This window comes from Notolepis coatsorum (assembly GCF_963971535.1).
Source record: "Notolepis coatsorum genome assembly, chromosome: 3".
Lineage (NCBI taxonomy): Eukaryota > Metazoa > Chordata > Actinopteri > Aulopiformes > Paralepididae > Notolepis > Notolepis coatsorum.
In genome coordinates, this window is record NC_140167.1 from 14,795,866 (window position 1) to 14,820,692 (window position 24,827).

Genomic DNA, 24,827 nt, shown 5'->3' on the forward strand with positions numbered 1-24,827 from the left:
ACCTACAGTCAGCCTCCACTACATACTGTACCTACAGTCAGCCTCCACTACATACTGTACCTACAGTCAGCCTCCACTACATACTGTACCTACAGCCAGCCTCCACTACATACTGTACCTACAGTCAGCCTCCACTACATACTGTACCTACAGCCAGCCTCCACTACATACTGTACCTACAGCCAGCCTCCACTACATACTGTACCTACAGTCAGCCTCCACTACATACTGTACCTACAGTCAGCCTCCACTACATACTGTACCTACAGTCAGCCTCCACTACATACTGTACCTACAGCCAGCCTCCACTACATACTGTACCTACAGTCAGCCTCCACTACATACTGTACCTACAGTCAGCCTCCACTACATACTGTACCTACAGTCAGCCTCCACTACATACTGTACCTACAGCCAGCCTCCACTACATACTGTACCTACAGTCAGCCTCCACTACATACTGTACCTACAGTCAGCCTCCATTACATACTGTACCTACAGTCAGCCTCCACTACATACTGTACCTACAGTCAGCCTCCACTACATACTGTACCTACAGTCAGCCTCCACTACATACTGTACCTACAGTCAGCCTCCACTACATACTGTACCTACAGCTCCACTACATACTGTACCTACAGCCAGCCTCCACTACATACTGTACCTACAGCCAGCCTCCACTACATACTGTACCTACAGCCAGCCTCCACTACATACTGTACCTACAGCTCCACTACATACTGTACCTACAGCTCCATTACATACTGTACCTACAGCCAGCCTCCACTACATACTGTACCTACAGTCAGCCTCCACTACATACTGTACCTACAGTCAGCCTCCACTACATACTGTACCTACAGTCAGCCTCCACTACATACTATACCTACAGTCAGCCTCCACTACATACTGTACCTACAGTCAGCCTCCACTACATACTGTACCTACAGTCAGCCTCCACTACATACTGTACCTACAGTCAGCCTCCACTACATACTGTACCTACAGTCAGCCTCCACTACATACTGTACCTACAGCCAGCCTCCACTACATACTGTACCTACAGTCAGCCTCCACTACATACTGTACCTACAGTCAGCCTCCACTACATACTGTACCTACAGTCAGCCTCCACTACATACTGTACCTACAGTCAGCCTCCACTACATACTGTACCTACAGTCAGCCTCCACTACATACTGTACCTACAGTCAGCCTCCACTACATACTGTACCTACAGTCAGCCTCCACTACATACTGTACCTACAGTCAGCCTCCACTACATACTGTACCTACAGTCAGCCTCCACTACATACTGTACCTACAGCCAGCCTCCACTACATACTGTACCTACAGCTCCACTACATACTGTACCTACAGTCAGCCTCCACTACATACTGTACCTACAGTCAGCCTCCACTACATACTGTATCTACAGTCAGCCTCCACTACATACTGTACCTACAGTCAGCCTCCACTACATACTGTACCTACAGTCAGCCTCCACTACATACTGTACCTACAGCCAGCCTCCACTACATACTGTACCTACAGTCAGCCTCCACTACATACTGTACCTACAGTCAGCCTCCACTACATACTGTACCTACAGTCAGCATCCACTACATACTGTACCTACAGTCAGCCTCCACTACATACTGTACCTACAGTCAGCCTCCACTACATACTGTACCTACAGTCAGCCTCCACTACATACTGTACCTACAGTCAGCCTCCACTACATACTGTACCTACAGTCAGCCTCCACTACATACTGTACCTACAGTCAGCCTCCACTACATACTGTACCTACAGTCAGCCTCCACTACATACTGTACCTACAGTCAGCCTCCACTACATACTGTACCTACAGTCAGCCTCCACTACATACTGTACCTACAGTCAGCCTCCACTACATACTGTACCTACAGTCAGCCTCCACTACATACTGTACCTACAGCCAGCCTCCACTACATACTGTACCTACAGCTCCACTACATACTGTACCTACAGTCAGCCTCCACTACATACTGTACCTACAGTCAGCCTCCACTACATACTGTACCTACAGTCAGCCTCCACTACATACTGTACCTACAGTGAGCCTCCACTACATACTGTACCTACAGTGAGCCTCCACTACATACTGTACCTACAGTGAGCCTCCACTACATACTGTACCTACAGTCAGCCTCCACTACATACTGTACCTACAGTCAGCCTCCATTACATACTGTACCTACAGTCAGCCTCCACTACATACTGTACCTACAGTCAGCCTCCACTACATACTGTACCTACAGTCAGCCTCCACTACATACTGTACCTACAGCCAGCCTCCACTACATACTGTACCTACAGTCAGCCTCCACTACATACTGTACCTACAGTCAGCCTCCACTACATACTGTACCTACAGTCAGCCTCCACTACATACTGTACCTACAGCCAGCCTCCACTACATACTGTACCTACAGCTCCACTACATACTGTACCTACAGTCAGCCTCCACTACATACTGTATCTACAGTCAGCCTCCACTACATACTGTACCTACAGTCAGCCTCCACTACATACTGTACCTACAGCCAGCCTCCACTACATACTGTACCTACAGTCAGCCTCCACTACATACTGTACCTACAGTCAGCCTCCACTACATACTGTACCTACAGTCAGCCTCCACTACATACTGTACCTACAGTCAGCCTCCACTACATACTGTACCTACAGTGAGCCTCCACTACATACTGTACCTACAGTGAGCCTCCACTACATACTGTACCTACAGTGAGCCTCCACTACATACTGTACCTACAGTCAGCCTCCACTACATACTGTACCTACAGTCAGCCTCCATTACATACTGTACCTACAGTCAGCCTCCACTACATACTGTACCTACAGTCAGCCTCCACTACATACTGTACCTACAGTCAGCCTCCACTACATACTGTACCTACAGTCAGCCTCCACTACATACTGTACCTACAGTCAGCCTCCACTACATACTGTACCTACAGCTCCACTACATACTGTACCTACAGTCAGCCTCCACTACATACTGTACCTACAGCCAGCCTCCAGTACATACTGTACCTACAGCTCCACTACATACTGTACCTACAGTCAGCCTCCACTACATACTGTACCTACAGCTCCACTACATACTGTACCTACAGCTCCACTACATACTGTACCTACAGTCAGCCTCCACTACATACTGTACCTACAGTCAGCCTCCACTACATACTGTACCTACAGTCAGCCTCCACTACATACTGTACCTACAGCTCCACTACATACTGTACCTACAGTCAGCCTCCATTACATACTGTACCTACAGTCAGCCTCCACTACATACTGTACCTACAGTCAGCCTCCACTACATACTGTATCTACAGTCAGCCTCCACTACATACTGTACCTACAGTCAGCCTCCACTACATACTGTACCTACAGTCAGCCTCCACTACATACTGTACCTACAGTCAGCCTCCACTACATACTGTATCTACAGTCAGCCTCCACTACATACTGTACCTACAGTCAGCATCCACTACATACTGTATCTACAGTCAGCCTCCACTACATACTGTACCTACAGCCAGCCTCCATTACATACTGTACCTACAGTCAGCCTCCACTACATACTGTACCTACAGCCAGCCTCCACTACATACTGTACCTACAGTCAGCCTCCACTACATACTGTACCTACAGTCAGCCTCCATTACATACTGTACCTACAGTCAGCCTCCACTACATACTGTACCTACAGTCAGCCTCCACTACATACTGTACCTACAGTCAGCCTCCACTACATACTGTATCTACAGTCAGCCTCCACTACATACTGTACCTACAGCTCCACTACATACTGTATCTACAGTCAGCCTCCATTACATACTGTACCTACAGTCAGCCTCCACTACATACTGTACCTACAGTCAGCCTCCACTACATACTGTACCTACAGTCAGCCTCCACTACATACTGTATCTACAGTCAGCCTCCATTACATACTGTACCTACAGTCAGCCTCCACTACATACTGTACCTACAGTCAGCCTCCACTACATACTGTACCTACAGTCAGCCTCCACTACATACTGTATCTACAGTCAGCCTCCATTACATACTGTACCTACAGTGAGCCTCCATTACATACTGTACCTACAGTCAGCCTCCACTACATACTGTACCTACAGTCAGCCTCCACTACATACTGTACCTACAGTCAGCCTCCACTACATACTGTACCTACAGTCAGCCTCCACTACATACTGTACCTACAGTCAGCCTCCACTACATACTGTACCTACAGTCAGCCTCCACTACATACTGTACCTACAGTCAGCCTCCACTACATACTGTACCTACAGTCAGCCTCCACTACATACTGTACCTACAGTCAGCCTCCACTACATACTGTACCTACAGTCAGCCTCCACTACATACTGTACCTACAGTCAGCCTCCACTACATACTGTACCTACAGTCAGCCTCCACTACATACTGTACCTACAGCGAGCCTCCACTACATACTGTACCTACAGCCAGCCTCCACTACATACTGTACCTACAGTCAGCCTCCACTACATACTGTACCTACAGTCAGCCTCCACTACATACTGTACCTACAGTCAGCCTCCACTACATACTGTACCTACAGTCAGCCTCCACTACATACTGTACCTACAGTCAGCCTCCACTACATACTGTACCTACAGTCAGCCTCCACTACATACTGTACCTACAGCCAGCCTCCACTACATACTGTACCTACAGCCAGCCTCCACTACATACTGTACCTACAGTCAGCCTCCACTACATACTGTACCTACAGTGAGCCTCCATTACATACTGTACCTACAGTCAGCCTCCACTACATACTGTACCTACAGTCAGCCTCCACTACATACTGTACCTACAGTCAGCCTCCACTACATACTGTACCTACAGTCAGCCTCCACTACATACTGTACCTACAGTCAGCCTCCACTACATACTGTACCTACAGTGAGCCTCCACTACATACTGTACCTACAGTCAGCCTCCACTACATACTGTACCTACAGTCAGCCTCCACTACATACTGTACCTACAGTCAGCCTCCACTACATACTGTACCTACAGTCAGCCTCCACTACATACTGTACCTACAGTCAGCCTCCACTACATACTGTACCTACAGTCAGCCTCCAGTACATACTGTACCTACAGTCAGCCTCCACTACATACTGTACCTACAGTCAGCCTCCACTACATACTGTACCTACAGTCAGCCTCCACTACATACTGTACCTACAGTCAGCCTCCACTACATACTGTACCTACAGTCAGCCTCCACTACATACTGTACCTACAGCCAGCCTCCACTACATACTGTACCTACAGTCAGCCTCCACTACATACTGTACCTACAGTCAGCCTCCACTACATACTGTACCTACAGCCAGCCTCCACTACATACTGTACCTACAGTCAGCCTCCACTACATACTGTATCTACAGTCAGCCTCCACTACATACTGTACCTACAGCCAGCCTCCACTACATACTGTACCTACAGCCAGCCTCCACTACATACTGTACCTACAGTCAGCCTCCACTACATACTGTACCTACAGCCAGCCTCCACTACATACTGTACAGCCAGCCTCCACTACATACTGTACCTACAGTCAGCCTCCACTACATACTGTACCTACAGTCAGCCTCCACTACATACTGTACCTACAGTCAGCCTCCACTACATACTGTACCTACAGCTCCACTACATACTGTACCTACAGCCAGCCTCCACTACATACTGTACCTACAGTCAGCCTCCACTACATACTGTACCTACAGCCAGCCTCCACTACATACTGTACCTACAGTCAGCCTCCACTACATACTGTACCTACAGCCAGCCTCCACTACATACTGTACCTACAGTCAGCCTCCACTACATACTGTACCTACAGTCAGCCTCCACTACATACTGTACCTACAGTCAGCCTCCACTACATACTGTACCTACAGTCAGCCTCCACTACATACTGTACCTACAGTCAGCCTCCACTACATACTGTACCTACAGCCAGCCTCCACTACATACTGTACCTACAGTCAGCCTCCACTACATACTGTACCTACAGTCAGCCTCCACTACATACTGTACCTACAGCCAGCCTCCACTACATACTGTACCTACAGTCAGCCTCCACTACATACTGTATCTACAGTCAGCCTCCAATACATACTGTACCTACAGTCAGCCTCCATTACATACTGTACCTACAGTCAGCCTCCACTACATACTGTACCTACAGTCAGCCTCCACTACATACTGTACCTACAGTCAGCCTCCACTACATACTGTACCTACAGTCAGCCTCCACTACATACTGTACCTACAGTCAGCCTCCACTACATACTGTACCTACAGTCAGCCTCCAATACATACTGTACCTACAGTCAGCCTCCACTACATACTGTACCTACAGCCAGCCTCCACTACATACTGTACCTACAGTCAGCCTCCACTACATACTGTACCTACAGTGAGCCTCCATTACATACTGTACCTACAGTGAGCCTCCACTACATACTGTACCTACAGTCAGCCTCCACTACATACTGTACCTACAGTCAGCCTCCACTACATACTGTACCTACAGCCAGCCTCCACTACATACTGTACCTACAGTCAGCCTCCACTACATACTGTACCTACAGTCAGCCTCCAGTACATACTGTACCTACAGTCAGCCTCCACTACATACTGTACCTACAGTCAGCCTCCACTACATACTGTACCTACAGTCAGCCTCCACTACATACTGTACCTACAGTCAGCCTCCACTACATACTGTACCTACAGTCAGCCTCCAGTACATACTACATACTGTACCTACAGTCAGCCTCCAGTACATACTGTACCTACAGTCAGCCTCCACTACATACTGTACCTACAGTCAGCCTCCACTACATACTGTACCTACAGTCAGCCTCCACTACATACTGTACCTACAGTCAGCCTCCACTACATACTGTACCTACAGTCAGCCTCCATTACATACTGTACCTCCACTACATACTGTACCTACAGTCAGCCTCCACTACATACTGTACCTACAGTCAGCCTCCACTACATACTGTACCTACAGTCAGCCTCCACTACATACTGTACCTACAGTCAGCCTCCACTACATACTGTACCTACAGTGAGCCTCCACTACATACTGTACCTACAGTCAGCCTCCACTACATACTGTACATACAGCCAGCCTCCAGTCCATGCCTACAGCCACCCTCCACTACATACTGTACCTACAGCTCCACTACATACTGTACCTACAGCTCCACTACATACTGTACCTACAGCCACCCTCCACTACATACTGTACCTACAGTCAGCCTCCACTACATACTGTACCTACAGTCAGCCTCCACTACATACTGTACCTACAGTCAGCCTCCACTACATACTGTACCTACAGTCAGCCTCCACTACATACTGTACCTACAGTGAGCCTCCACTACATACTGTACCTACAGTGAGCCTCCACTACATACTGTACCTACAGTGAGCCTCCACTACATACTGTACCTATAGCCAGCCTCCAGTCCATGCCTACAGCCAGCCAGTGTGTAATTGGCCACCTGTGCCATTTGAACCCAGGCTTTGCTCGTGAACAAACCCCCTGCTTGTGTCCACAAAGAAATGGGCAAAACATGAAAGAATGAGATGATTATCAGCATCTCAGAGTAAGAGAAAATACTCTTGTCTAACCAAGGAGTTGAGACTGGATCTGGCTGGTGATGACAGCAATGAGGTTTCACATTCCATCAACAAGCTCCTGGGAGATAGAGAGAGCAAGGGAGAGAGCAAGAGAGAGAGAGAGCAAGGGAGAGAGCAAGAGAGAGAGCAATAGAGAGAGATAAAGAGAGAGAGAAAAAGAAAACAAACATTAAAAGGGCCTGAATTGACTCAAGGAGCCATTGGTTTCTAAGAAATTGTCAATGCAGGGTAATGCAGGATAGGAGACTTGTGGGAAAAATGCCACTGTAAAAAAATACTTTACGTAATCCATTTTATTGTACTCCAACAGTGTCATAATTAAATCACATTATGAGATAGTTTCCCATGTGAGAAAGGATTATAAGAAACATAGTTGTAACGCGCTGCGTCGCGAAGCGGCCAACCCGGGTTCGATTCCCGGACCCGGCGTCCTTTGCAGAGTGTCTTCCCCCCGTTCTGTCTCCCGTTCTTCCTCTCTCTCTCCCTCTACCGGACTGCCCGGTAGTACAAACAAATAAAAATCTACCAAAAACATAATAATAAAAAAAAAAAAAAAAAGTTTCAGCCTTCAGATTACTTTACCCATTTAATCTATGTTGTTTTATACTCTTCTGTGTTAGATTTCCTGTTTGTCCAGCCATACATAGCAGATTCGTATATGTGGATTTACATCATATATAAATATTTGTGTATATACATCTTTTCCCTTTGGGTTGTCTCTTTGTTAGACCAGCGTTTGGATGAATTTACCCAAGAAATGCTGAAAAATTTCCCCCAGAATCAGTTCACGAGTTCACCTGCGCTGCCAAATGGTTTGCTACACAGAACCGTCTGAGAAGTCGTCCTTTGAAACTGTTTGGAACTGGGCCGGCAAAGAAGTTTGGCATCCAACCAGACTGCAAATGTAACAGTAAAGTGCAATAGTAATATACAATATACAGGTGATTAAACTGGTTATAAAATATATAAATGAGTACTACTGAGGGGAGCATGTCTATGTTCCCCGGGTCCTATGTTCCAAAAGACACTATGGTAGTAAGTCGTACTGGCCAGCAGCGTGACTAGTAAGACTAGGTAAGGGATATGTACAGATGTAGTATCTACAGATATGTAAAAAGGATTATATTCAGGTATGTACAGATAGATTTATATATATATATTAGGGGTGGAACGGTACGCATTCGAACCGTGTACCGAACAATACACACATGCCCCGAACCGTGGAGGTCGTACCGAACGGTACGCATTCGGGGGCATGTGTGTATTGTTCGGTTATATAACGTTACGTTAGCTACGAGCTAACTAACTTTAGCCACGAGCTAACTAATGTTAGCCGCAAGCTAACCGTGGAAACTCGGTGACTCCATGACACCAGTTCGATTAGTGGGGAAGGGGGGTATATTGACGAGTTCATACTTTGACAAATGTTGCCTATATTTTTCAGTCAGTTCGGTCTTTGTGTGCCAAACATTATTAAAGGTAAACCAAATACCAAATAAATGAGAAACATGTTTAAATCAGCAATGCCTCCCCTCTTGCTGTACCAAAATCTCTCCTAGCTCTAACCGTCACTGTCAAAATAATGTGGCCTGATGTCAAATGGCCTCATTCTTTCAGTTTTTGCATGACTACGTCCTTGAGAATAACTGAAAAGTTGGATTATTTTTAGGCTATATATCATATGTTGATATTCTTTTTTTATTATTATTATTTTTGGAGTGTTACATTTATAAAAAAAATTAAAAACAATGTATACCGAACGGAACCGAAAACCGTAAACCTAAAACCGTGATACGAACCGAACCGTCGATTTTGTGAACCGTTCCACCCCTAATATTTATATAAATATATATATACACACAAGGGCATAACTTAAAGCCTGATGAGATGGATTTGCGTGAGGTTACAAAAAACTCTAAAAAGGTATCTTATTGCTCGTCATTTACCCCCATAGCATAATCAACATGACATTGAACCGCTTCCTCTTGCCTCCTTGACAGTGTGGGGTTATGGCTTCCTGGCCGTCACTGTGATAAACCTGTCCGCTCTGCTTGGGCTCCTGCTGATTCCCTTCACCAAGAAGCCCTACTTCCCCAAAGTGCTGACCTACTTCATCGGCCTGGCCATCGGGACCCTCTTCTCCAACGCCGTGCTGCAGCTCATCCCAGAGGTCTGTGGACAAGGAATTCCTTTACCACCGCTAACCACTGACCGTTGTTAGTGGGTCAATGTTGACCCGGGGTCTAACTCAGTCCTGACCACTAAAAAGAAAGGAGTATCACTCAATATAGTTAATACTACATCCTAACTAACATTATATGCATTCATAACCATATAATCCCATTGTAATTTGATTGTATGGCCCCCGAGACACATCATGTCCCTTATTTTTAAGATGAAAATGAGGTTGTTCAATCATAATATACTAAATGTGAAACCCATAGATAATAATGTTTTCTGACTATAATAGAACAAATATTAGAATATAACTACTGAAAAAAAGTTTAGTATATTTAGTATTATTTTATTTATTTATATTTAGTATTTTTATAGTATAGTTTTACCTTGCCAGGTCAAGAATGACCCTAACACCACAGTCGTACCTTTTTTCCTGCAGATACCTTCAGAATTTTCAAAATGGTGAAACATAGTTTTGCTGTGCTTATATATGTGTTGTGGAGGATATCATAACGCCTTGTTCTAATAAAATCAACTACATGGTAGTTATTACATATTATAACCTTGAAACGGGTCGCTGGAGACCCTAACACCACATAAGGGTTAAATTATTTTGGGATATGTGACTTTTCAAGGTAAATTAGATTAAATTAAATTAATTTAAAGGAACACGGGCAACATTCTGTCGATATGCACTTACCGTCTTCTCCAGAGTCAGACAAGAAGATAGATACCAATTCCCTCTGCGTTCAGTAGAAAGCTACTAGCCTAGCTTAGCACAAATGAATGGAAGCGGATACTGACCACTAGCCTAGCTTAAAAAGGCTGGGAGAGGTTTTTTGGGCCAAAAGCCGATTCCGTGGTCTGTATCCACTTCTATTAATTTGTGCTAAGCTAGGCTAGCTTGCAGTCAGATAGCTTTCTACTGAATGCACAGAGAGGAAATTGGTATCTATCTTCTCGTCTGACTCTTGAGAAGACACTACAGTAAGCGCATTTCCCATAATGTTGGCTGTGTTCCTTTAAGGTAAAAGATAAACTGGGGGGGGGGGGGGGGTCTGAGGATCGGATGGTGGTTGATATTTAGTTGTTTCCCCCCCCTCCATTTCTGATAATTCACTTTGTATTATTTTGTATCAGACTGCAAACAAAACCCGCCTTTTTGTTTGTTTTGTAAACCTGAAAATCTATAGAAATTGTTAAACATTGAACAGAAAGACAAACCGATGGACTGATAGACTGATGTATACACTGTATACACGCAGCGCATGGGGACCTCTTACGGGAAAGGTATTGCGGTCGCTTGCCGGTAATTCCAGTGTAATGACCAATGTAAGATAAGATAGGATGACACTCTATTGTCTGCTGTTCACACGGAAATTCGTCTTGCATCACACTCTCCAACGGTCATGACTGGAATAACGTGACATCTGTGTGATGTCACCCCTTCAGCAATCATCACACACACACACACGGACACACACACACGGACACACACACACGACAGTGGCTATCATGCAGTCGTCTGGTAATCTGGAGGTTCCCGGTTCGATTCCCGCTCCTCCCGGGCAGCGTGTCGAAGTGTCCTTGAGCAAGACACTTAACCCCCAAACTGCTCCTGATGAGCAGGTTGGCACCTTGCATGGTCGCCTCCACCGTCGGTGTGTGAGTGAGTGGGTAAAATTTGAGGAACAAATTGTAAAGCGCTTTGGATAAAGATGTTATATAAATTTACCATTTACACTCACACACACACACACACACACACACACGCACACGCACGCACACATCCAAAATGTCATTGCGAACCGAAAACAAAGAGAGCACGGCCTTGTGCGAGGACCACGTGCATGGTCACGTGCACTATTCATTTATATGTAGAGGGTGGAGAGTCTGATCACAGTCCCTGTATGTGTGGGCGTTTGCATAGTCTGTGTGTGAGTGTATGTGCGTGGGGGGCACAGTCCACGTGTGGGGGTGTATGTGAGGGGGGGTTCTTCACCTCCTTGCGCTCCTCTGTTGGTTGAGCAGTGTGTTATACAGTGGCACCCTAGAGCACCTCCCAGAGGGCAGAAGTTGGTACTCATGTCATGTAGGGCATGAATGGTAAATGGTGCATTTATATATAACTCTTTTATCCAAAGCGCTTCACAACTTATGCCTCACATTCACCCATTCACTCACAGATTCACCGACGGCGGAGGCGACCACGCAAGGTGCCAACCTGCTCATCAGGAGCAGTTAGGGGTTAAGTGTCTTGCTCAAGGACACTTCGACACGCTGGGAGGAGCCAGATTCGAACCGGGAACCTTCTGACGACCGCTCTACCTCCTGAGCCCCTGTCACCCACCGGAGGGTCCAGGGCGATTTTGTCAAGCCAGGCTGAGGTTGCGCTTAGTGTAGCTTCTGTTAACCAAGGGGTTTCCCACAGAGTGACCCACGCCGGCCTTGGAGCAGATCCCGCCGTAGAATCCTTTTTTTTTTTTTATCCACTTTTTCTCCCATTTTCTATATTTTTTCTCCAATCCCAATTTCGTATCGTCCAATTCAACCCTCCCCTGTCACGAACGCTGTTTCCTGCCTCCCACAAGCCGGCTGCAATGTGGACTAAGTCATACATAGCACAAGTCCCCTCCGGTACTTGAGGTAACAGCAGTCGCATCTTTTCACCTGCGCAGCTCGATCTCTCAGTGGCGAGGAGTAACGCGTGGGAGGCTCACGCTGCCCCCGACACTTCCTGATTCTACTGCGCAGGCGCACCAACCGACCTGTAGGAGTCGCTGTCCACAACGCCCGATCCCCACCCATCAGTTTCCCACCCCCCTAATACGGCCAATGTGTATTAGTACGGACGACCAGCTAAACTGAAAGCAAATGTGGAGCGCTGGGCTCGAACTGACGAGCCCAGCGTCTCCAGCATTTCGTGGCGAGTGCCTTGCCCACTACGCCACGTAGCCGCCCCCCGCCGTAGAATCCTATCTTTCAGTTTGACTGCGAGGCCACTGAACCAGACTGAGCCTCTGTACTGTGTATGGTGGAGCAGAAGAATAGACTGAATAGACTGGATGCTGTGTATGGTGGTCCACCATCCTATACATAGAGCATCCTGCAGTACAGAGGCTCTCAGTCTATTCTTCTGCTCCACCATTGGGGGATGCTGTGTATAATAAGGGAGTGTGACGGTCAGCCACTTACACTTATAAGTATCACTCTCCATACAAATACAGAGCTGTCAGTTTATCGTGTTAATTGTTCGTGCTATTGTATCATGCTCAACGAACAATAACACTATGTACTAACAACCATCAAATGCACTCACAGCACACACATCCACACGCACACACTCACTTTAAACAAACAACTCACTGCAGCACCCACTTTACCCACTTTAGTACACCTAAACACATCTATTTTTGTCTAGCACAGTCTCTGGAGCGTAACAGAAAGAAGCATTTTGTATAAAAGTATTCTGTACTTCTGTATGACAACTAATAAAGAAACTTGAAACGAATTAGATTAATTAATTACACAGCTAATTATTGCGTTATGAAAATTAACTAAAAATTTATTAAAAAAAAATATTTTTTTGTATGATAATTTTTTTATTTCTTTTATATATAAATCTCATTCATTCCATAATAACGTAGAATAAATATTTACAAACTTTTATTTAAAAATGTTTCCATTTGCATGTTCTTGGTATCTGATTCTAGGGACATCTATGGATCTCAGGGAATGTATTCCCAGTGTCAGAAATACTGTGTCTGTTACTAGGCTTGAGTAAATTGTAATGAACCAAATGAGAATATCAATTAAATTTTTTTTTATTTTTTTTTAATCTTTGACTGTGAATAACACCATGCAAACATTTACCAGACCTGAAAAATCTAAGCAAATGAATAAAGGGAAGATGAGTAAACAGAAGGTTTTGTAGATACAGTACTGAATTCTGCCATCCGGACACATGCAATTTGAAATATGATTATAGAATATAAAATATCAGGCCTAAAATGGTTATGCGATTAAAATGCGATTAATTAGATTAATTCATTACAAATCTTGTAATTAATTAGATTTTATTTTTGTATCGCCTGACAGCACTAAATAGTACTAATTGTCTTGAGTGACACTTATAGTCTGCTGTCTGTTGCTGTCATACAGCCCCTGTGCGCGGCATATTAGTTGGTATTATTGTACCACGTGTGTCTGTTGTCTGGTGGAGTTTCCTAGAACCAGCTGAGCTGAAGAGGATGGTGTTGGTTAACTCCCAATCACATGTACCTTTATTCTTTTTGTAACAGCCCAGTATACACATTTTATTTCGGAGTCCAAAACAATCAGCCAACGAATGACGTAGTTCTCAGTAGGAAGATTTATTACACACGTTGATAAACCGAAGGAACCTAGGAACAGACTGGAGCAAGTGCCTCTTGCTATCTGTATATACACAGTAATAGAGTCGTTTGATTTCCTCCTGTGCCATCAAGCTCTACACCCAGTGTTTAATTGGGTGGTATTCCCCGCTTGATCCAGCTGCTAATTAGAGAGATGAAATCAGCCAGTACACTATCTTAGAAATATGCATTTGAAGTGACTCCTGCTGGGCCTTGATCAAGGCTCTGGCGTTACCACTGGGGTTGGTCCCCCGGGCGCTGGACTGTGGCTGCCCACTGAAGTTACTCCTGCTGGGCCTTGATCAAGGCTCTGGCGTTACCACTGGGGTTGGTCCCGACTCCCCAGGCGCTGGACTGTGGCCCTGACCCTAAACCCACTGCTGGGTTACTGTACATGCGGAGGACACATCTCGTCTGGGCGCTCAAGGACACTGTGTGTAGAGATTAGCTCCAGTATCTCTGTAACACACACACGCACGCACGCATGCACGCACGCACGCACACACACACACACACACACACACACACACACACACACACACACACACACACACACACACACACAGAGAGACACACACAGACAGACAGACATATATACGCACACACATACACACACACACAAACAAACATACGGACACTGTGTTCTAACACACCATTATATGTGACTGTTCCTTGTATATCCCCCAACACTGCCATGATATGCTTATATAATAATGACATAACTGTACTTATATTTTGCATAAAATATTCCACTGCCACACTGTGAAACGTGTGCGATGTTGCACCATCGTCACCAAGACAAATCCCTGTACATTAATGGCATTCTCTTTTGGCACAGAGTGTTTGTGATTCTGAAGTTAGGAGTGTAGGACTAATAGATTTCCTGGTCCGCTCATGCAGGATGATTCATCTCCTCCCCCTCTGATCAACAGGCCCTGGGCTTTGATCCTAAGAAGGATAACTACGTGGGAAATGCGGTCGGGATATTCGGTGGATTTTACCTGCTCTTCTTCGTGGAGGAGATACTGAAGATGGTGCTGCGGGTGGACCACGAGGTGAGAGAACTGTCAGATCCATCAGAACTACAGGTGCATCTCAATCCATTTGAATATTGAGGAAATATATTGGTGCAAGTTCAAGTTCAAATTCAAGTTTCTTTTATTGCCACACGGCCAGGTGGTAGCTGCGACAATACACCACATAAAAGACACAACGGAACAGTACAGTACAGAAATACACCACCTAAAAAATACACGACGGAACAGTACAGTACGAAAGAATACAAACATCAGGTGCAACGTTGCGAAAAAACCAGAGAACATAACAAGCATGGGGTGAAGATTAGGAGCAGCTGTATGGCCTTGGGGAAGAAACTGTGGTTGAACCTCACAGTTCGACTGCCCAGTGACCTGAACCTCCTACCAGAGGGGAGGCGTTGGAAGAGGTGGTGAGCTGGGTGCAGAGGGTCACTGGTGATTTTGTTTGCGCGTGTGATGGTATGGTGTTTGTGTATGGAGTCCAGTGTGGGGAGTTTGTAGTTGATCATTTTGGATGCCCTTTTTATGACCCTATCCAGTCTATGTGGTGTATGTTTGGGTGTGTTGCCGTACCGTATCATACAGTGATGGATAAAGACAATGTTTTGGATTATGGCTGTGTAGAATTGGACCATTAAATTCTTCCTGACCTTGTATTTCCTGAGTTGTCTGAGGTGAAATAGTCTCTGATTAGCTGTTTTGAGTTGCCTCCATGCCACGCCGCATTGATTCATGCAAAAGGAGCCCCGACCGAGTATTGAGACAGTGCATATACTTTTCAGTAGGCCGAAATTTCTGTAATATATATCTCTTTTATTGGTCTTATGTAATATAAAATATTTCTCAGATACTGAATTTGGGGGTTTCATTAGCTGTAAGCCATAATCATCAAAATTGAAAGAAATAAAGCCAGGCTTGAAATATTTTACTCTGTGTCTAATGAATCTATATAATATATGAATTTAAATTACTGAAGTAAATAAACTTTTCCTCGATATTCTAATTGATTGAAATGCACCTGTATATTGGTTTCATAGGTTAAAGGAACATTACCGCAACATTATGGGAGATCCGCTTATCGTCTTCTCCAGAGTGAGACGAGAAGCTTATGAATGGAAGCGGATGGTACCGGTTAGCCTAGCCGCTGGCCAACTAACACCTCTCCCGGAGTTTAAGCTAGGCTACCTATATGGAGTGTACGCTATCTTATCTTCTTGTCTGACTCTTGAGAAGACGGTAAGCAAATTTCCAGTTGTATAATATTATTATATGAATTACTATTATTATTATAATTTCTTTTGTTTATTGCTTTAGATCCCCATTAGTGGCTACTGGCTACCAAGTATTATTCTTAGATAGGAATGCACCGAGGCAGATACCGGTATCAGATATTTGGCCGATACCAGGCTAAAATATCAAAAGCCAATACCATGAGCCGTGTGTAACATGACTGAAATAAAAAGAAAGCCTCTTGACTGTCTGCGTTTCTGACACACTCACAGAAAGAAAATAGATTCCACGATCTAATGATGACATTTCATGACATTTGAGGCATGTCATGACTAAGGTCTTACGCTGCGTTCCATTATAACTCGGAGGTCGGAAATTCCAACTTCCTACAAGGAGAAATCAAATAAAGCGGTGCGTCAGCTTGGAGTTCCTAGTCACAAACTCTGGTTTTGATGTAATTTGTATGTACATTAGCTATATGTCATTCTAAACTGTCTTTGTGAGTTGTAGTTCATGCAAGACAAATTGTATGAAAGAATTAGCATGAGCATCCATGTGTTTCTGGGTTTGTAGCTCAAACACACGTAGGTCGACGATGGCGTTAACTTCCGACTTCCCACCTCCGACTATAAACGCACGCAGCATTATTACCCAAACATTGACAAATCGACCTATCTCAAACCCCTCTTTTTCTTGTCATATCTTCAACGTTACGCCCTTAAAGGAACATGCCAACATTTTGGGAAATTAGCTTACCGTCTTCTCCAGAGAGAGAGACAAGAAGATAGATACCAGTTTCCTCTCTGTGCGTTCAGTAGAAAGCCGTCACAATGAATGGAAGCGGACATGGCCGGTTAGCCTTCGGGAGAGCTGTTAGTTGGACAATGCCTAGGCCACCCGTCACTGTCCGCTTCCATTCATTGTGCTAAGCTAGGCTAATGTGCAGCCAGATAACTTTCTACTGAACGCACAGAGAGGAAACTGGTATCTATCTTCTTGTCTCTCTCTGGAGAAGACGGTAAGCTAATTTCCGAAAATGTTGGCGTGTTCTTCGAAGGCTCTCACAGATTCAGATTCAGATTCAGACAACTGTATTGATCCCACGTGGGGCAATTCATATTGTAGCTTGCACGAGTAACAAAAACAACAACAAAAACATCTCAACGACAGCACAGCAACAACAACATTCCATGCTACACACAATCCAGTAAAAGTAAAAAAAAGTGAAAACAGACAGACATAGTCTAGGAGTACAGGGCGCATTCACTATCAGACTGCAGTCTGTAGTCCTTTGCCCTTTCATGATCCAGGTGAGCCAGGTCTTTACACAAGCCATCATGTAGCATGACACCAGTATGCTAGGTAGGTACGCGCAGACTGAGAAATTGAGTGGTGCACGGACGTATGCCAGGGTCCGCTATTGACATATCTCAGGATCCTTGATCTTTTCTTGATCCTTGATCCTCTCTTGATCAAGGGTTTGAGATACGTCAATTGCATCATTCTATGCCCTGTCTCCACTAGCCAGGGTTTATCCGCGCTGTGGCTCGTCTCCATTGTCTTTGCAACCTGGCTGGACCCCGGCTGAGACAGCCAGCCTACCGTTCACAACCTGGCCAGACGTGGCTGAGACGGTTGTATCGTCATGGGTTTAGCCCGTGTACCACAGTTGGTGGTGTCGATTTTGAACTGTTGCCTAGCAACCGGAGAGTTGACATGAAACGCAATGGAGACACGAACCCAACCGTACCATACCATGCTAGAACATGGCTATCCCCAGCCAGGCTGAACATAGCTAATGGAGACACAAACCCAACCGTACCATACCATTACATTTACATTTACATTTAGTCATTTAGCTGACGCTTTTATCCAAAGCGACTTACAAGTTCTGTGCGACAAGACAGCAAGAAGGGTATAACTCTATCAGCTGAGTAACAATGTTCATCAAAGTGTTGCGTGTTACAGTGTAGGTTAGTTTATTAGGACAAGTGCATGACATTAAGGTTAGTCGGGGTTAGATTTTTTTTTTTTTTTTTTTTTTTTTTTATCATTTCAGATAATGGTTGAAGAAGTGAGTCTTTAGTCGACGGCGAAAGATTGGACGGGATTCGGCTGTCCTAACTGGGATGGGTAGTTCATTCCACCATTGTGGGGCAAGGACTGAGAATAGGCGGCTTCTCTTTGATGACCCTCCGGGAGCTTGGATAGGAGTAGATCTGAGGCGGCCAGAAGACGCAGAGCGTAGGGGTCTTGAGGGTGTGTAGTTAGAGACCATTGACCGGAGGTAGGCGGGAGCGGTTCCCTTTGCCGCACGGTATGCTAGGTCGAGGGCCTTGAACCATGCTAGAACATGGCTATCCCCAGCCAGGCTGAACATAGCTAATGGAGACATGGCACTAGTCTTGCATGGACCCACAGTGGAGTTGGGTCTATGTATGTCTGTGGACGTCTGTTGGCTACGATTGAGCCTGTGTGCATCTCTTGTCTCCTCAGCATGGACACAGCCACTTCGCTCCTGCAGATCAGCCACAACACGGCTCCCTCCAGAACGGAGATCTCTCAGAGAAGAAGGACTGCATCACCTTGACCAACATCAGCACCGTCGCCAATGACATCAACGGCTCAAATTCAGAAGCGCTGCATATAGAGGAGCCACCCTCTCAGGTATCCCTCCATTCACTAGGGATGCACCATATATCTGTGACCATATCGGTATCAGCCGGCATCTGTGATCTTTTTCATATATCGGCATCGGTCCGATGAGCAAAACTGGTCAATGTGAACAACTGATGGTTATTTCTCTGTCTAGCTGCCGTTGTGTTTGTTTGGGTAACGTTACTTGCATGTGACAATGGAATGCAGGATTGTGGGCTATCAAGTAAATGTGAATATGGCCACCAGTCATGTCATCAGGGACATTGAATCTTTGTGTTGTGATGTTAAGGACAGTGCCATGAAATGATGTAGATGAAGAAATAGCGATACCTTGTCTTATAGGCACTGCTACCTTATCATTTAATTTAGCTGTCATTAACAACACAAGGATTCAATGTCCCTGATGACATCACTGGTGGCCATAACACATTTACTTGATAGCCCAACAATCCTGCATTCCATTGTCACATGCAAGTAACGTCACCCAAACAAACACAACGGCAGCTAGCCAGAGAAACACCTACTCTTACTCACCGCGATAGGATATCGACGTGGAACTGAAGGACGGCCCGTCCAATCATGTTTACAAATCAAGCCTCCAATCAGTGGTGTAATTGGGATGTAAAATCTGGAACTGCTTCATAGGCAATGAATGCGGCTCTGACTTTTACGAGGTCATAAAGTCAAAGTCAAAGTTATGTTTATTGTCATCTTTCCATTGACATGGAAGCACAAGATACAGTACTCAGGTCTCGGTTATTATAGCCATTTGATACAATATAAACTAGAATAAATACTAAAATAAATAAGTACTGATCCTCATGACAGACATACAAACTGATTCAATAAAAATCCGGTAAAAACTAATCATTCAATAAAAACAGCGAATTGATTCAATAGAAAACGAATCCATTTCAATAAAAACCTAGTCTAATTCAGTAAAAACTGATTTAATTCAATAAGACTAATATGATTCACTGATTGATTAATTAAAAGAGAGATATGTGCCATAAAGTGCTACAGTGCAGTGTACAGAGGCATGGCAGTGATAAACTGCGATGAACTGATCATAGTCTCACGGCATCCGGGAAGAAGCTATTCTTCAGCCTGGTGGTTCGTGCCCGGATGCTGCGCAGCCTCCTGCCTGAAGGGAGGGGGGGTAAACAGTCCGTGGGCAGGGTGGGTGGGGTCACGCATGAGGTTTGTATGAGCTGTTACAAATGTGGTTTATATCCTAGTGTTGCTAGAAGGTCTGAACCAGAATTAGGGCTCACACAAACAATTGATTGCTGCATCAGGTCAGAGCCCCATTCATTGTCTATGGAGCAGCCCCAGATTTTACAGCCTGTTTTATTTATTTATTTTTATCAATTGTTCTTTTATTTATTTTTTCCTACTGTTTTTTCTCTGATTTTCTCCCATCCCAATTGAGTCGTTATGCCAATTCCCCCCTCCCCTTCCTGGTCGTTGCTCGCATGTGCCCCCCACTGGTCGGTCTAGGGAGCCCTGAAGTCTATCAGATGCTTCCTCCGTCACATAGGAGACAGCCAGCAACCTCTTTTCACCTGCCAGCGCGGACTCTCATTGGTGAAGTGTAACAAGTGGTCACACTACCTTCACCATATCCCTTCTTTGCTGTGCAGGCGCCCTGACCGACCTGTAGGAGTCGCTGTTTACAACGACCAGAATACCACCCCATCGGCTTCCCTCCCGCTGACACCGCCAATTGAGCCAGTATGACGGCCGGCCCAAGCCGGAGGCAATGCTGACAGCCGGATTCGATACCGGTGTCTCTTGCGTTGGTGACGAGCGCTTAGACCGCTGTGCCACCCAGCCGCCCCTATCAATTGTTCAATAATGACAATAACAATAATGACGATAGCATGACAATAGAAATAACAAAAATAATAAATAACCTAAAAATCAAAAACAAATTATATTATCACAGACACCACAAAACACATTTCCTCCCCCACTCCCCACTTTTTTTTTTACCAGACAGGTCAATTGAGAACAAATTCTTATTTACAATAGCGGCCTGGTGAGAGGACAAAGGGGCCTCTCGTGGGGTAACAGGGAAAGGGGACAAAGAAATCTAGAAAAGAAAAATTTAAAATAGACAGACGATACATACATACACAGAGGTATGGGAAATTACAAACAACCTAATAAAATGACAAGGTGTGTAATACATATGAGTCCTTAAAAGTAGTGAGAGGATCAAGTTGTCCAAGTCTTTTGCATCTCGTTCCAACTGCTGGGAACATCAAATTGGAAGGAGGACTGACAAGGGAAGTGTTAACAACACGGGGAACATCCAGGAGATAATATGGTGAGCAGCTCTCGTGTTATAGGGGGTAGATGGCAATTTTAACAAGTGTATCAAACAAGGAGGGGTCAGACCAAGGAGGGTTTTGTAAATGAGTGTAAGCCATTGAAGTTCTCTTCGAGAGCAATGATGGCCAATTTACAGATGTGTATAAGTCACAGTGGTGTGTTGAAAAGGGGGCATTACCCTCTCTCTCTCTCTCTCTCTCTCTCTCTCTCTCTCTTTCTCTCTCTCTCTCTCTCTCTCTCTCTCTCTGATTTCTAGCTTTAGGAGAGAGTGATGCATGTCCACAAATACTGCCTCCACCTAAACATTATCACACCCTATCACCAGTGTCAGTTTATTATCAATTATGCTAATAAAACCTATTGGTTTATGGCAGCATTCTATGAAATCTCAGCTAAAGTCAGGCCTCGCAGTCATACAGATACAGAACCTTCTGTACAGATTGAGTGTTCTTCACTCCACCCCGCTCCTAAAGATATGATCACATACAACGCTGACATATGCCAGGCAATGCCACATGTACCATGAATTCAGGGCACCTGTATGAAGGATAACATGTTCAACATGCAGTCACCTTAAAACATGTACAAAGACACACACACAGGGCTGTCAAAATTAATGCTTTAACTTTGGAGATTCATTTTTTTTTTATCCACTTTTTCTCCCATTTTCTATATTTTCTCCCATCCCAATTTCGTATCATCCAATTCAACCCTCCCCTGTCACGAACGCTGTTTCTTGCCTCCCACAAGCCGGCTGCAATGTGGACTAAGTCATACATAGCACAAGTCCCCTCCGGTACTTGAGGTAACAGCAGTCGCATCTTTTCACCTGCGCAGCTCGATCTCTCAGTGGCGAGGAGTAACGCGTGGGAGGCTCACGCTGCCCCCGACACTTCCTGATTCTACTGCGCAGGCGCACCAACCGACCTGTAGGAGTCGCTGTCCACAACGCCCGATCCCCACCCATCAGTTTCCCACCCCCTAATACGGCCAATGTGTATTAGTACGGACGACCAGCTAAACTGAAAGCAAATGTGGAGCGCTGGGCTCGAACAGCCGAGCCCAGCGTCTCCAGATTTCGTGGCGAGTGCCTTGCCCACTACGCCACGTAGCCGCCCTAACTTTGGAGATTCATTTAAATTATTTAAAGCATTCAAATAAATTAATCTAGATTAATCTATCTTTAAAATCTTCAATTTTAGCGCGGCGGCTATAAGAAAGAGGTCTAGCTGAGTCAATGTTGATGGTTTTGTTGAACATTTGTATTTCACAGGAGAGAAACTGTATTCAAAGAAAGCTATTAAAATAGTCTTTGAATCAAATTTTCTTTGTGTTGATTTTACATTAATTCCATGATTTTACTCAAGTAAATATCTGTTACAAGCTTCGGTCTTAAGTAGAAAAATGCTATTTTTAATCTAGATTAATCTAGATTAATTACAGAAAATTGTGAGATGAATTAGTTAATTTTCTTTCATCTATTGACGGCACTAATATATATATGTATTTATTTATTTATATTGACTACATGTCACAACACTGTTATCAGTCATCGCGGTTTGAGTGAAGTGTTCTGTGTTTCACAGAAATCTGCTTTGTCATCCCACCTGAATAAACACAAAGACGGCGTAAGCGGAGAAGGATGATATTTTAAATCCATAGTATAAACCGGCAGCAGGATTGCCATGCCGATTACAACTCTCGACGTCCTAAAACGTGGCACCTAATCAGGTGTATCCGCTCGAGACGTGTTTATTGGGCCGTATTGTCAGTGACACGACTGCAGAAGCGGTGTGTTAATGTTTAACAGTGGATTCTCCTGAGTCACACGGAGGAGTCCGGTTCTGTGGGGGATCTGGCTGCGAAAACAAACAAGACTCGCCGCTGTCGCGCCGCACACAGGGCCGAAGGAATGGAACCAAGCAGGGAGCCACGGATCCTACCCCGCTGATAAATGCAGGAATTGTCCGACTTGTACACAAAAGACTCCCTGTTTGGCTGCTGTGCGATAATGGGGTGGTTTGTCACTGCAGAGTGTACCGACCAAGTCCTATAGACACCGCCTGCTTCCGCCTGCCTTCAGGTTTCAGATTAAAGGGCAGTTTTTTTTTATATAAACCAGGTCCTATTTAACCCTTTCACTACCACACTACAAAGGGTTAACACTTTCACTACAGAAGGTTAACCCTTTCACTACCACACTATAGAAGGTTAACCTTTCACTACCACACTACAGAAGGGTTAACACTTTCACTACAGAAGGTTAACCTTTCACTACCACACTACAGAAGGTTAACCCTTTCACTACCACACTACATAAGGTTAACCCTTTCACTACCACACTACAGAAGGTTAACTTTTCACTACCACACTACAGCAGGTTAACCCTTTCACTACCACACTACAGAAGGTTAACTTTTCACTACCACACTACAGAAGGTTAACCTTTCACTACCACACTACAAAGGGTTAACGCTTTTACTACCACACTACAGAAGGTTAACCTTTTCACTACCACACTATAAAGGGTTAACACTTTCACTACCACACTACAAAGGGTTAACCTTTCACTACCACACTACAGAAGGTTAACCCTTTCACTACCACACTACAGAAGGTTAAACCTTTCACTACCACACTACAGGAGGTTAACCCTTTCACTACCACACTACAGAAGGTTAACCTTTCACTACCACACTACAGAAGGTTAACCTTTCACTACCACACTACAGAAGGTTAACCTTTCACTACCACACTACAAAGGGTTAACACTTTTACTACCACACTACAGAAGGTTAACCCTTTCACTACCACACTACAGAAGGTTAAACCTTTCACTACCACACTACAGGAGGTTAACTCTTTCACTACCACACTACAGAAGGTTAACCCTTTCACTACCACACTACAGAAGGTTAACCTTTCACTACCACACTACAGAAGGTCAACCCTTTCACTACCACACTACATACAGGAGGTTAACCCTTTCACTACCACACTACAGAAGGTTAACCTTTCACTACCACACTACAGAAGGTTAACCCTTTCACTACCACACTACAGAAGGTTAACCCTTTCACTACCACACTACAAAAGGGTTAACACTTTCACTACCACACTACAGGTTAACCTTTCACTACCACACTACAGAAGTTCAAGTTCAAGTTTCTTTTATTGCCACACGGCCAAAACTACCAAAGGG

At 44.8% G+C, this 24,827-nt stretch overlaps 1 protein-coding gene across 1 annotated transcript in view; it reads left to right on the plus strand.

The window, feature by feature from the left end:
- slc39a8 (solute carrier family 39 member 8) overlaps nt 1–24,827 on the plus strand; it is a 36,267-nt gene that overhangs the window by 3,673 nt on the left and 7,767 nt on the right. Inside the window, exons 3-5 of the mRNA XM_084309541.1 lie at nt 9,792–9,961; nt 15,296–15,418; nt 19,127–19,297. Of these exons, the coding sequence (XP_084165667.1) occupies nt 9,792–9,961; nt 15,296–15,418; nt 19,127–19,297 (464 nt within the window). The remainder of the gene's footprint in view (nt 1–9,791; nt 9,962–15,295; nt 15,419–19,126; nt 19,298–24,827) is intronic.